The 13,606-nt window shown below is 40.7% G+C and overlaps 1 protein-coding gene across 1 annotated transcript in view; it reads right to left on the bottom strand.

Annotated features, from left to right (window-relative positions):
- The window catches only part of Galphas (G protein alpha s subunit), a 24,738-nt gene extending 11,436 nt beyond the window's left edge, over nucleotides 1-13,302 (bottom strand). The window contains exons 1-5 of the mRNA XM_018458832.1: nucleotides 12,771-13,302; nucleotides 10,055-10,127; nucleotides 8,227-8,281; nucleotides 7,046-7,165; nucleotides 1,523-1,620 (exon numbers count right to left, since the gene is read on the bottom strand). Coding sequence (XP_018314334.1) covers nucleotides 1,523-1,620; nucleotides 7,046-7,165; nucleotides 8,227-8,281; nucleotides 10,055-10,127; nucleotides 12,771-12,906 — 482 coding nt within the window. The 5' untranslated portion in view covers nucleotides 12,907-13,302. The remainder of the gene's footprint in view (nucleotides 1-1,522; nucleotides 1,621-7,045; nucleotides 7,166-8,226; nucleotides 8,282-10,054; nucleotides 10,128-12,770) is intronic.
- Nucleotides 13,303-13,606: the final 304 nt, after the last annotated feature.

Raw genomic sequence — 13,606 nt, forward strand, 5'->3', positions numbered from 1 at the left:
CTTACGAAAAACTTAATTATTGCAAAATTGCAAACAGTATTATAAAAACTGCTTATACTATCTGATAGAAGACACTTTTTAGTTTGTATTTATGTTTTTGAAGTTGTATTTTTACCTTTCGTTTAAGAAATATTGTCTAAAAACAAAGTGGTATGTCGGTATCGGTGACCTTCCCCTACCAAAGTTCAAATAGAGAATTCGGTTGACGGAAATACATACGTATCTTGTCATCTGATATTCACTCCCTATTGTAAGGCATTATTAAAAAAATGTAATAATTATCCCGGTTTATTCGTTTCATCTCAAAATTTTCAGAGTGTTTAAATTTTATTGGATCGATTCAAATTATGTAAGATGAATCAGTAACACAGAATGTTTCTGGACATACTATATATCGATAAACAAATGATACTACGATTCCATAGAAGAGGATGTACATACTCATATAAAAGACTGTCAAATTAAAATGTTTGACGACTTGGCAGATGAAAAACAGTCACATGCTGATTATTGACTAAACACCTAAACGGATAAAGTCGTAGTTTACGCTAGGAAGATTTATGCCTTTTCCTTTGCGCGCGCGCGCGCGCGCGCGCGTGTGTGTGTGTGTGTGTGTGTGTGTGTGTAAAAAGATGTAGTGCAATAACCCTCGCGTTTGAAATCGCTACTGCATTCGATCGACTGCTTAATCCTCGTCAGTCAAATGCAATCGCTATCGTAATCTCATCGAATTACGTGACGACGCCGCTTTATGTAACTAAGTCAACGCTCGTATCATCGAATTAGCGCACAAAAAAGCTCGAGGTTGGGTCAATTTGTCGAGAGAGCTTCTGGATAAACGGGTGGGCTCTATTAAAGTGGTTACCTTGTTAAGGCATTGTTTCCATTGGCATTAAATCGGTGTCACAAGTCTATAAATACACGCGCATATCGTGTAATTATAAAAAATTTGCCCACACGTGTAAAAATGGAAAAACATTTTTTTCAAGAAAGACATCTGTCAAGTATATTATTGAACGAGTTGTGTTTGTTAAACGAAGTTTATTTTAAAAAAAGACCGTACGCGCCCAACGACGACAAATCCGCAATGTATGGTGGTGTTATCGACGCGTAAACGTTATCTTACCCGATTTTTTATCGTGCACGTGATATCACCCCCGTAATAGATTACAATAACCGCATCTCGTAGTCTTCGCGTATAGGAAGATTCAATAACCAGCGAGTCAGTTTGTCAATGGACAAACGCGTTAAATTCAATTGACTTTGCAAGAAACGCTAATGATATTAATCGATCGTTAAAAATGTTTGGTCAAATTCATTTGTTGTAGATTTATTTAACTTTCATTATACAATGTTATTTTACGCACATCCGAATGGACTGGCTACGACGTGACACAACCCATTGAGAACGATCAGTCGGTTTAAATTCCCCAAAATAAATTTTTCGCGACTCAACGGTACCTCGAACGGTGCCCGATATATCAAACTTTTTCGTAAGTTTTTATAGAATAAAACGACTTACTATTTGGCGCAATCGATAAGTTGATACTCGTTACTCCTTTCAAAGCTTTGCTGAACGCCCCGATCTCTCCAAAGTGTTTCGACGATATCGTAGAATTCCTGAAAGAACACAACAATCGATCAATAATTAGACCCGCTTTTGCTGATCTTTTCGAGAAAGAAACGTGCTCATTCCAGCGATCGTTTCCGGGGATCGAGAGGGAAGAGCAAAGTGTATAATACATTCTAATGCATCATACATTGTACGTAGCTTTAAATTGAAAAGATAAAAATGTAAATCTTTCAAAATTTTTCAAAGATAGACATGCAATGAGTGAGCAACCCGCGAAAAGATCCGTCGGCGAATTGAATGAAACGATCGCAATATGATCTATTCGCGTATATTTATAGTACATTTATTGCACAGGATCGCCGGACTGTTGTAACATTTAATATTTAATTAGTGCAATGGTTAACTCGCCGCGGAAAAACGTGCTGCCCGTCAAGTCTGCGACTTGTTGAAAAATGTAGTTGCAGAATGTAGGTATTGTACATATGTGCGAGGAATGCGTAATAAACGTTGTTTAAATCAACATGTAAAGATTATTCAATCTTGATCTCGTGATGTATTAAAAAAAATATTTCGCAAAAATGCCGTTGTCTTGACTGCAAAAGCGATCAACGGATTTTTATCAATTTCACGTGAAAAAGTTAGGAAACATTTTTTTTAGCAAATTGTTGCAAATAGTAAATATTGAAAGTCGAAATCGTTCAAATTCCTTGGGTGAATTGCTTAATTATTAAAGATTAAACTCTCTAGTATTCCCTATTTCTTAAAAAATTATAGTGAGCGTGATTCGTTTCTCGAGGCACTTTATTAAAAATTCACCTGCATTCTCTATCAGCTATCTCATGGCGCATTCGACAGTCGCGGCGCGTTATACATAGATATAATAGATTATGCATTTAGTAGTAAGTTAAAATCGCGACTTGAATGTTACGTAAATAATGGCGACTACAAGGCTACACTTCGCGTTACTGACAGAAGATGTCGAGCGCATTAATAATTTAGATGTTATTGTGTTGGGAAACTTGATTTCCTCACTTGCGTAGGCGGTTTCGCAGAAAGCGCTTTGGTTCCCGTGACATAACAGTTAACACACATTGAAACACGGACTCGAAAATTATGAGGAAACGATGGGATAGAATTCTTCTTCTTACAATTAGAGAAACTAAACCAAACTTATTGCGCGCGGACGCGTTCGCGATCGAATGTCAAATAAAATAAAATATGTATAATAAATGTTATCTGGTAAACATTATAGATATTAATAACAGCAATATTTCTAAGTTAAGAATTTCTCGCGATCAATGACGCCCTCTTGTAAACGGCGCGAATATTAAAAGTTGTCGAGTAATCGTGGTGCAAGTATGCCAGTCCGTGTGCATAAATCAACGTCGAAACAACGTAAAGTATTATTAATTATTTGAGCATTCATGCAGTTGCACCGTGTTCTATCGTCCGATGATATTCTTGGCGAAACGTACGAGTAGATACAATCCGTACATGGATTGCAAAACAGAAATTTCGTTTATACAGATATATACTATATGTAGTTTGCGCAGAGTCTATGTTCTCGTATACGTGTCTGAAACTCTTTCTTTCATAATCAAAATTTTCTCGGCAATTATTTCTATAATCATTAACTCAAATAAAGTTTTTAACGGCGATTAATGAGTATTAAGGAATTAAATAAATCCCAATTGGAAATAAATAAGTATCGTTCCATATCACGAGAATTATATTTTAAATATACCGCTGATGTTTGACAGTGACATTTCCGCTAATATAGCGACGTTAGGTAAGTATAAATACTCAATTATATTGTAATCTTTCGCATATACATATATTCGCATATACATATGTAGATAATATACATTTAAGGTTGAATCTGCTGCAATTTCTATCGTGTCGTACGTCAGTTGTAGCAAAGCCGCGCGAAAATTTTCCCATAGACTTATCTTCCGAAAACCACAACGGACCGGCAGCATAATTGACAAACGTTGTAGTTGGCATGTGCCCTTTCATCTCGTGGCATGCGCCTCAAGTGGCGCGTCGCGTCGTGGCACTCGTGGCGCGAACTTGGACAGGACACCAAGAGGTTCTCCAACGTTCTCTCACGTTCTCTCACGGCCTCCAACGTTCTCCCGCGGCAGTCGGAACTCGGAACTCGAACGTCCATCCCGAGTGTCGTCGCACGGACAGCGCAAGCTGCAAATCACGCCCAAGTCGCGACGGCTGATATGGCCGGTGTGCTTGGCAATAACGACGACGGTTATATTAATAAATTCTCCTGTCGATGCTATTTCCACGCTTCCACGATCGATGGACGGACGCATCGTCGATCCGTCGCGTCGCGTCGCGTCGCGTCGCGTCGTTCACCGCGCGCGAGGAAGGATCACCGCGTGTTGGTGCAGCCTATTGCTGTGTCTCCGCCCGTCTATTACCGCGATTATACACGTACTTACTAATAATTTCGTCCAAACGCGTCATCCTGTCGCCTGTCGCTAAGCCCCTAAACACTGTCGCAAAGCGTGCCATAAAACTCGGCTAAAAATACAGGGACACGTAAGTACACACGCGTTGTAAAATTTGTGTGCTGCATGCGGATAAAAGCCTCCAAGGCTTACTGCAGACCCTCACTGATTCAACGTAAATCCTTTAAACGCGCGAGAGGGTTACTTTTTTAAAAATTAACATTACAATATTTATATTTATATATATTTATTTATATTTATAGTTTGATATTTATTATACAACATTCTCTTGGAATGTTTTACCATACGATCTTTTGAAATAATATGTACATCTTATTATTATATAATATATATAATATACTGATTCACTCGTTTACCTCTCCCGTATAAAAAATACCCAAGTACAAGTACGAGTATATGAAAGAAGTATTGAAATTACTTGACATTTTCGAAAGAATATAATTTCGGGATTCTCCATACATCCTAATTTCAATTTTTAACGTTATTTTTGCATTTACATTATTTGCAACGAATTATTTGTACGTAGTCGATTGTTTGTAAAATAATCGTAACGATGCCAATATGTTTTGCCAACCTGTGCCGAAATTAGGCCTAGGATTTTCCTAAAATAAATTTCCGCAAAACACCCCCACTTCTTTCCTCTCATCTCACAAGTATATGGAGAGCCGAATGACAGTGGCAAATTAAACACGAATCGTGTCGAAAGAAAGCGCCGGCAGAGTTCGCGACTAGTAGTAATAGAATCGGTGTCTTTCATCAGCCACGAAAAAATGCCGGTGATATGTCAGATACAATATTTATTTATTCTTTTTTAATTAATGCGATAAAGTACTTTGTCACGCAAAAGCTTATCCAATATGCATGATGCAATCGTATTGATGCTTTAAAAAAATACTCGACATTTTAATGGAATTTGCTTAATTTGATTAAATTTGTTGAATTCTGAAATCAGATCCTTCGATTCATTATCTCGCAATGATCTGAAAGTAATGCCGAAAAGCGTCGAACGGTAGAACGTAACGTCGAGCTTTAGCGATACAAACGTAACGTCTATTGCGAATAATCTATAAATACTGCGCGAATCATACGTTAGCATAACACGCGGCTTCGAAAGCCCGAATCGCGTTGGATGCAAAACGATTTAATTCAATTAATTCCGATGCATCATCGACCAACGGTCGTTGCGAACGCAACGCAACCACGCACGTGCAACAAATATTAGGCGATTTTTGGCATGCTTCTGGTATAACAACTAATAGCAACCGTGATTGGGGCTATCTTTGTCTTCTGATCCCTGAAAACGAAGATAGCCTTACTACTTTTGGTTGCTATACCAGAAGCACGCCTACTCTCGCGCTGCGCGCTGGCAAAGGTAGTGCACCGTACACGCCGCGCCGCGACTCGCGCCGAATGACGAATGACGAATGACGCTGCCGCGGATTATTTCGTCGCGATCGCAACCATTTTATTTCGAGAGGCCCGCCGCGTCGCGCCCCTTTTTAATTCATTCTCTCTCTCTCTCTCTCTCTCTCTCTCGAAATCGCCCTTAACACACAGACTATATAACTGCAAATAAATCAATCGATGATTAATTTATTATACAACTTGGTTGTGTCAAATACCTATTATACTTTATATCTATAATGATAAAACTTTCTTGATTCATGTCATTCGATATATATATATATATGTATATACCTACAAGTACATAAATCTTACGCTAGCAGGATCGTCTCTTATTGAGATTTGGCAGTGAAATTTCTTCTGTTCAGGAACAAAAAATTCATATCGATCGATGTAAATTTTTATTACGTACGAGTACCTATAATGATCGCATGAATTTGCGAGCGATACAATTGAGAGATATCGTGCACATACACACATACGTACATGAGAAATGGCGCAGCACGTAGTACAGGACTAACATGTGCGGTGGCTGTATAAACATCGTAAACACTGATCGTGCCACGCAGTGGTTCTCACGTCAAGAGTCTATACGTACGTATGTACATACCTATGTACGTCTGCGTGCCTCGTTGCGTTAATCCGCAGATGTACGTCCGTCGCGTCGCGTCGCGTCAGTGCCGCTTTTACGAGAGAGAGAGAGAGAGAGAGAGAGAGAGAGAGAGAGACACGCCAAGAAATGTCATCGCGATGATCATCAAATAAATTTCGACGTGTCGCCCATTACACCACGTGTACTTGTTACCGTTTACGCGCGGCCTGGTGTGTGCGCTAAACGATGTCGAGTAGTCGCGAGTTGCACCAAATATACTAGGACGATCGTTTGTAAGTTTGGATATCATGCGACGAAACGATCTACATATACAATATTACGAATGAACAATTATTAAACTTATTTCATCTTGTGCATAAAATTGTGTAAAAGTTATCAGTAAAAAATTATCAATTCCATATAGATAAATAATAAATAATTAATTGATACGATACAGAATGACATGTGCGCGAAGCTTTGTAATGCGTTTATAGATCCTTATATGAAATTTAGAAGCAAACGTATACCGTTCTGCAGCTATAGGTAATCAGCACCATGTAAATTGTAATTTCACGAAAATTAACTCACGAGAGAATGTAACTATAGGAGCGATGTGTTATAGTTGCTCGGGTTATCGACAATTGCAGTCAAATCAAAATTATAACGTGGAATACTTATATGCGTTGAAATAACACCAACTCAAAATACCGACAAGTGTACAAAGCGTCTCATTAAACGTTGCACGAGCGAAATTCGCGATCAGAAAAGTAGGTATGCATGCGCGGTCAATTCAATCGCCTTCCCTTTTCCATCTCCGATGGACCGAATTAGCGTCTGATGGAATTTAGCCATGTCATTTAGAAACAAATTTTACGTGACGCGCAACTGTATCGGTCCGGGGATTCCCTCTTATTTACGTTACCTTACGTTACGTGAACGGAGAAATACAACGCAACACATTACAACGCAAATAAGCCATGGCTGACTCACCGGAGGATAATCAAAGTCTGGGGAAGACGAGACTTCCAGGACATAGTCCATTCTGCTCTGATTCGACATGTCTCCTAGTGTAACGGGCGGCGTTAACGTACTCATCGCACTGGTTATCGTCTGCAAAAAAAAGCAACGTGTGTCTTTTTTCTTATCTGTCATCGCGCACGTAGGAAATATATATCTTCAAATCAAAAATTTCCTCCATATAGTAGATATAAAGGTTAAAATAATTTTGTGTGTTAGAATCTATGCGTTTACGTTAGAATTTATATCTTTTCTCATATGTATATAGTTGTTAAATCTAATCTTTTGTAAAAATAAAATATTAATATTATTTATACCTATCGTTTTATTCACTAATCGTCTATATTATCCTCTTACGTCTATCTATATAATACATATACATATATGTGTCTATATAGGTATGTGCGTTATTATTGATGTAATAAAAATCGTATAAACTGTATAACAAGAATTATATTATTGATTAATCTTGATGAGGAGTATTACGATCTAAATACTTTATATGTATTAAAAAATCACACTTGTAATATTCTCGCTAGAATCACACTTTTATCTTTTATTATTGTATAATTACTGGTAATCGCTGTAATTGTCACGCTGTTAATTACTTTGTAAGAATTTCATATGTAAAAAAATTGTTGAAGGTAGCGCCGTTTACGTTAGGGTAACGCAGTGTACGAAAGGGCAAATTGTATTTTGCCTGGGGAGGGGAAGAGGGGGGTTGGGGGCAAAAACAGAATTGCGCGCGCATTGAACGCGAGTCTGAATGATAAATCGGTGACGAAATGCTCTTGCAGCTAGATTTGATATCGCAAATTTGCGTATCACGTAACGGTTATGTCGAGTGTTATTTTGAGCGCAACGATTTGTGTGTCTACTAAAACTTGGTTTGGAAGCAAACACGGAATCCGTGATGCAACACTGACGAGAATTCGACTATCGATGAGATCATCGCTGGGGAAAAGAAAGAAAAAAAAAGAAAGAGTTAAGTAGAAGAGCGAATATCTCTTGTAATAATCTATAATTTTGCCAATTAAACTCACTTGCCAAATTACCCAACCTCTCTTCTTACAATTGATTTCAATGCTCATGTAATAAGTCTGTCAAGCTTTTACACAAAGGAATAGATATATGTAGGGTGAGAGGATACTTACCAAAATGGCGTCCCTAATATTCTTCTTAATATCTTCAATCTTCTGCCGCTTTTCCCTGCGAACACGAAGATGCATGTTAGATCCAAACGTTAGCGTTGTTAGAAATCCGACACCAATTTCTTGTTGACCGCGTAACTAAATGTGACTAACAATAAGTATTACGACTAACAATGTGTATTGTATACAACAGACATAGTAGCGCAAGAGTAGGTCGACCAGCAATAATGATCGAGTCACGAGCTGAATGAAACGATAGCACAGACCGTGTGTTCTTTTATATCGGTATTTTCAGACCAATTCGATAATTTTAGCGCGGCCAACTACCACGCGTTATTTAAAACAACTCGCTGGAGAACTCATGGCCGATCAATAATGCGTATTTCTGGAACTGTCTGTTTTCAAAGATTCCGGCTGAAGAGAATAAATCCTCTTTGTTCGAGACATTCAAATTAAAAACTTGTCGCAAAATAAAAAAGTTTGCGTACAGATTGAGAAAAAAGTTGCAAAGAAGTGAAATGTAGAAATGAAAGACGGTCTTCTGTTCTCTTTTGCTTCACAGTTGTCACCGTTTAGACTTTAGACCGAATAGAACTTGGACGTGCGAGCGTAAAAATTGGAAAGAATCTAACCGCCAACATCCGTGCGCGAGAGAATGCACGAATTATTGAATTATTGAATAACGAGGCTCCTTGAAGCAGACAAAAGATTTACAGCGGAATAGCGGAAGATGAAGGAAACCAAGTAAAATGGAATATATACAATATACGAGAGACGTAACCGCATGAGATAACTATTGCCAGCAGGCTAGAAAAATGAACGTGTATAAAAATGAAAAAAGATCTAGATAATCATATCCAATTCGAGAAAGAAGAAAAATCATCCAGAACGCTGCTAAATAAAAAAAAAATTAAACGCTTCTCTCGTTTTATTGAAACGAGAGAAAAACGTTGATATACATATCTATCTGTAAAAGAAAGTAATTCCAGTGAATGCGAATTTCGAAGATAATATCAGATGATTGTGAAAAAGAGTGAAGAATAAATATAACGTTCGCAATATGAATGCGTCGCATACATGGAAAATAGTCAAGGAAAATCGTTAAGTAATAACGGATCCGTATCAGCCACGTGTTGATGTGACGCTACTTGTAGCTAATACTGCAGGCAGCGGTCTGAACCGGTTATGAGATGAATCATTCGCACAGAACGCGCTAAAAAATTCATTAATACACTACAATTTGCGATTCGATTTCTCGCGGACGTTCCTCGAGATTCGATTCAAGTCGTTAGGTCGTTACGAAAAAAGAATGCCAAGAAAAAAAGACTTAACGCGTCGCCACAAATAAAAAGATAGTAAAAATAGCGTTACATGCTCTCAGCCATATACAAGGATGTATAGCAGCTTGTGTCTGTCTCTAGGCTACGTGCCTCTCGAAAATCGTCTCGCGAGATTCGAGTCGTAGGTGTACCTATACCTACAGTGAAAGAGATGCTCCGGCAAAATTCAATGAACGTACCGCGTACACGGTAGCCTACTCGCGTTTCGTAAACGGCTTACGTGAGTAGCAGGGATGAGTACGATATCTCGCATTTCGCTGACATTTATTTAATTTTAACGCGAGCTTCGCGATGAAAAGCCTCGCGGCGATAGGGAGAGAAACAAAGGAGAGAAACCTCCTCCTTTAACGGGTTAACGATTGATATGGTCCGAGTGATAATTTGGTATATAATGGTATATGTAATAAATGTGGATGGAGCCGTAATATCGTATAAGCGATCGCACCGCGCGCGTTTGCCGTTGCAAGTTTTTAAGTAATGATGAAACTTACGCTTCGCTGAAACCATTGACGTGCAGTATCCTCATCTGTTTGACAATCGTGCTTTTGCCGGACTCTCCTGCTCCTGAAACAGGGCGAAATACAAAATGTTTGAATAATCTTTGGCGACATTAATCTCTCTGGCGTGGTGTTGTTGCTGCGTGATGTTGCTGCTACTCAGCTGACGCACCGCGCGATGTAAGTAATAACTTAATAACGCGCGCGAAAGAATATCTCACAGAATTGAGATTTCATCAACCGAGATGTATCGTATATGTAATATAGTTATCGATCAGCCCGCCACGATAAAAGGTATTATAATATCGTGCAAGGTTTAACGATATATTGCGAGAATGAACGACTGCGGAATGCGCATTTACGTGCAATTTTCATGCGTGCAGCGTGCAGCGTGCAGCGTGCAGCGTGCAGCGTGCAGCGTGCACTCCGCGAGATTTAAATGTTCGGCGTTCTCTAAAATGAACCGGGACACGGGATTTCCCGCAGTGTGATGTGTGATGATGTGCGAGATCGTGACCTAGATCGCAATAGAGTTAATTAAAGCGCCTTTTTGATCCTCTCGCCCTCGGCCATGAGCGAAATAGATATCAAGCTTTTCAACTTTGTGCATATGTTTTCAACGTAATTCACAACAAGTATCAACATTATTTCCTATCGCGCGTATTCTTAATACTTGTACGTATATATACCTAATGTTGTGCTCGTTTTATATGTATACCTAACATTTAGCATCACTTTTCAAATGTTAAATATTCTCTCGACGCTATATAAACTCTTAAATTCTCGTTAAAAACTCGTGAATCAAGTGAACGATAAGTTTGCGGAAGTTTAATCGGAGAAAGCTTGTAACTCTTCAGTAGCATTACGTGACGTAATCCCTGGTTACAAAATAATACAAAAGCCTTATTAAGTAAATCACAAAATAAAATTTTGCAAATATTACGAGAAAGAAAAGCTACTATATCAGTTTGTATAATACAAGTGTTATACATGTATAATGTATATTTTTCGTACGCCAGGTACGATTACGTGTTTAATTCTGGCTCCAAGTTTTTTCCAAACCAAAGATTTCTGTGATCCAAGTCGCGAACGCGATGACACAAGTTATAGGAGATATCCACAATCGGCCACAGGTTTCGCGTGGTCGTAATGACACGCGAGGAGGAAACAATACGGCGACAGCTGTTGCTCCGTCCGTCTCCCGCGTCTCCGACGGCGAGGATGACGATGACGACGCATTCGCATCGAATTAGAACGTCGACCTACATAAACGCCGGATAATAGGAAAGCGAATGTAGACGGAGCGCTGCTGGGTTAAACGTCGCGTCGCGCTAGCTAAACAGGCATGTATTGTATAATCAATGTTTTTCGCACGTACGTATTTTCGGTATGGAAAGAGGGAAAAATACATGAAATACAAGAAAGAAAGAAAGAAATCTGAGAAAAAAACTGCGTTTTAAAAGTAAACTAAAAGCAATCTAAAACTATTATTAGAATTTAAAATTACAAAATGAGTATTGTTTACTACAAAAAATCGTAATAACGTTAAAAAGTAAAAATTATAGAATCGGTTAGTGCTGGACATCACAAAAACAGGAAGTAAAAAAAAAGTTAAATTTATTGGTAAATAGTTTATACTATTTGGGAGGAGCTTCGATGAAAAAGATGTGCAGATACACATAGAACAAAATCTATAGCGAGAAAAAATATTGTAAACTTTAGTGGCAGCACACATATTTGTATCGACTAGTATTAAGCGCTACGTTTCATTAAACGATTGAAAAAGTATAAAAACTCTTGTTTAAACATGTCTGAAAATCATTAAAGAGAAAAAAGAGAGATTTATTCTATTATACTGCAGAGCATAACGAATAACGAAATAATGTAAGCACAAAGCTGAATTTTTTATTACAGCTATGAGACAAGAGAATATGAGAGAGAGAGAGAGAGAGAGAGAGAGAGAGAGAGAGAGAGAGAAGGAAGAGAGAAAGGAGATGAGAATCGAAAAGAGGCGACAAACACGAGGCAGCCACTGGATATTCGTGGGTGCCTGCAGCTCGTACGATAATCGATAAAATTGAATTACGCGCCGCTGAACATCGCGATAGCGGCCGGCCGGTCGGTCGGTCGGTTCTCACCCCCGGTGTCGCGGAGGTTCTCTTTGTTCGAAACCGACAATCACTGACGGCCCTGTCCGATATTTAACGCGCCTCGATTGACGAACCTGCGAAAAGGATCGAGGATTATCTTTCGAGCATATGCGGACGCGGCGCGGGACCCAAACGCAGGATTATCCTCCTCTGCACAATTTTTACCTCGTGTGTCCTCGTGGTTCACTTTAATTAAAAAACTTGAAGCGCGCGCGCGCGCGCGCACACACACATCCCGTGAGATTAAAAAGCGTCGTTGGATTCGGCCCTAGGAGGAGCACGAGCGATATCGATTATACGCTCGTCTTCGCATCTAAGCGTGCGCTTATAATTTCCTTGCGTCGTGTCGCGTCGCGTCGCGTCCGTCGGTCGAATCGCATCATTCGACATGATGAATACGACTTGACTGAATAATAATATCATCGAGAAGAAGATGTACCTGGAGAAAAATTATTGATCGAGAGATTCTTCGCTTTCGCGGAGAAGGAAGCAGGTTGAGAGTGGGACTACTACAATATAACGTGGTGTACTATACATATAGTATAGGTATATATACTCACCGAGCAGGAGTAGCCTGTGGGTGGCACGGTAAACCTGCTTGTCCTTCTGCAGCTGCCTGGTGATGGCATCGGATCGTCTCTTCTGATTTTTGCTTTCATCCTGGCTGTCCTTGTTCTGGCTGCCGAAACACCCCATGACACACCACGGGAAGGATACACGCGGCTCGCCGTTTTTCCCTTCGACGTCTAACGGTCCGGGCCCGTCAGGTTCTTGGGTCGCGTTAGTCGCGTAGACGGCGGTGGCGGTAGCGGAGTTGAGCGAGAGGTAGGACGATCGAGACACGGATGGAGACGGACGACGACGGCCCGCGATCGAGGCGATCGAGTTGGTCGCGAGGGCGACCGTGCGACCGGCGGCCGCGACGACGTCCTGCTGCTCGTCGTCCTCGTCGTCGTTGTTTACGGCCGCGCCGCCCGCGCCGCCCGCGCCGCTACCGCTGCGGGTCCGCCGCCGTTCGAAAAGCGCCCCGAATCCCGCCGCGCTACGCGCACTACACTCGCTCCCGTTCCGCGATTCCCGCCGTCCGCCCTCCTCCGGACACCCGCCCGCGCGCCGCGCTTGCGCGCGCGCGCGCGCTGCGGTCTCCGCGCGCTTCCTCGCCCGATCGACGTCTCTCCCCTCTCTCTTTCTCTCTCTCACTCTCCCTCCCGCTCTCCTCTCCACTGCAATCACGGCCGGTGATGGCAATCTCGTCTCTATCAAAGGATACTTTTCTCGCTCTATTTCTCACCGCCTTCCCTCGCGTTTCTTCCCTTTGATTCTCTTTCTTGTTTACGGCGACGGCGACGACGACAATGACGTTGACGGTGGCGGTGGCGGGGGGGGGGGGGGGGGG

Source organism: Mycetomoellerius zeteki, unplaced genomic scaffold, assembly GCF_001594055.1.
Source record: "Mycetomoellerius zeteki isolate Tzet28-1 unplaced genomic scaffold, Tzet1.0 scaffold785, whole genome shotgun sequence".
NCBI lineage: Eukaryota > Metazoa > Arthropoda > Insecta > Hymenoptera > Formicidae > Mycetomoellerius > Mycetomoellerius zeteki.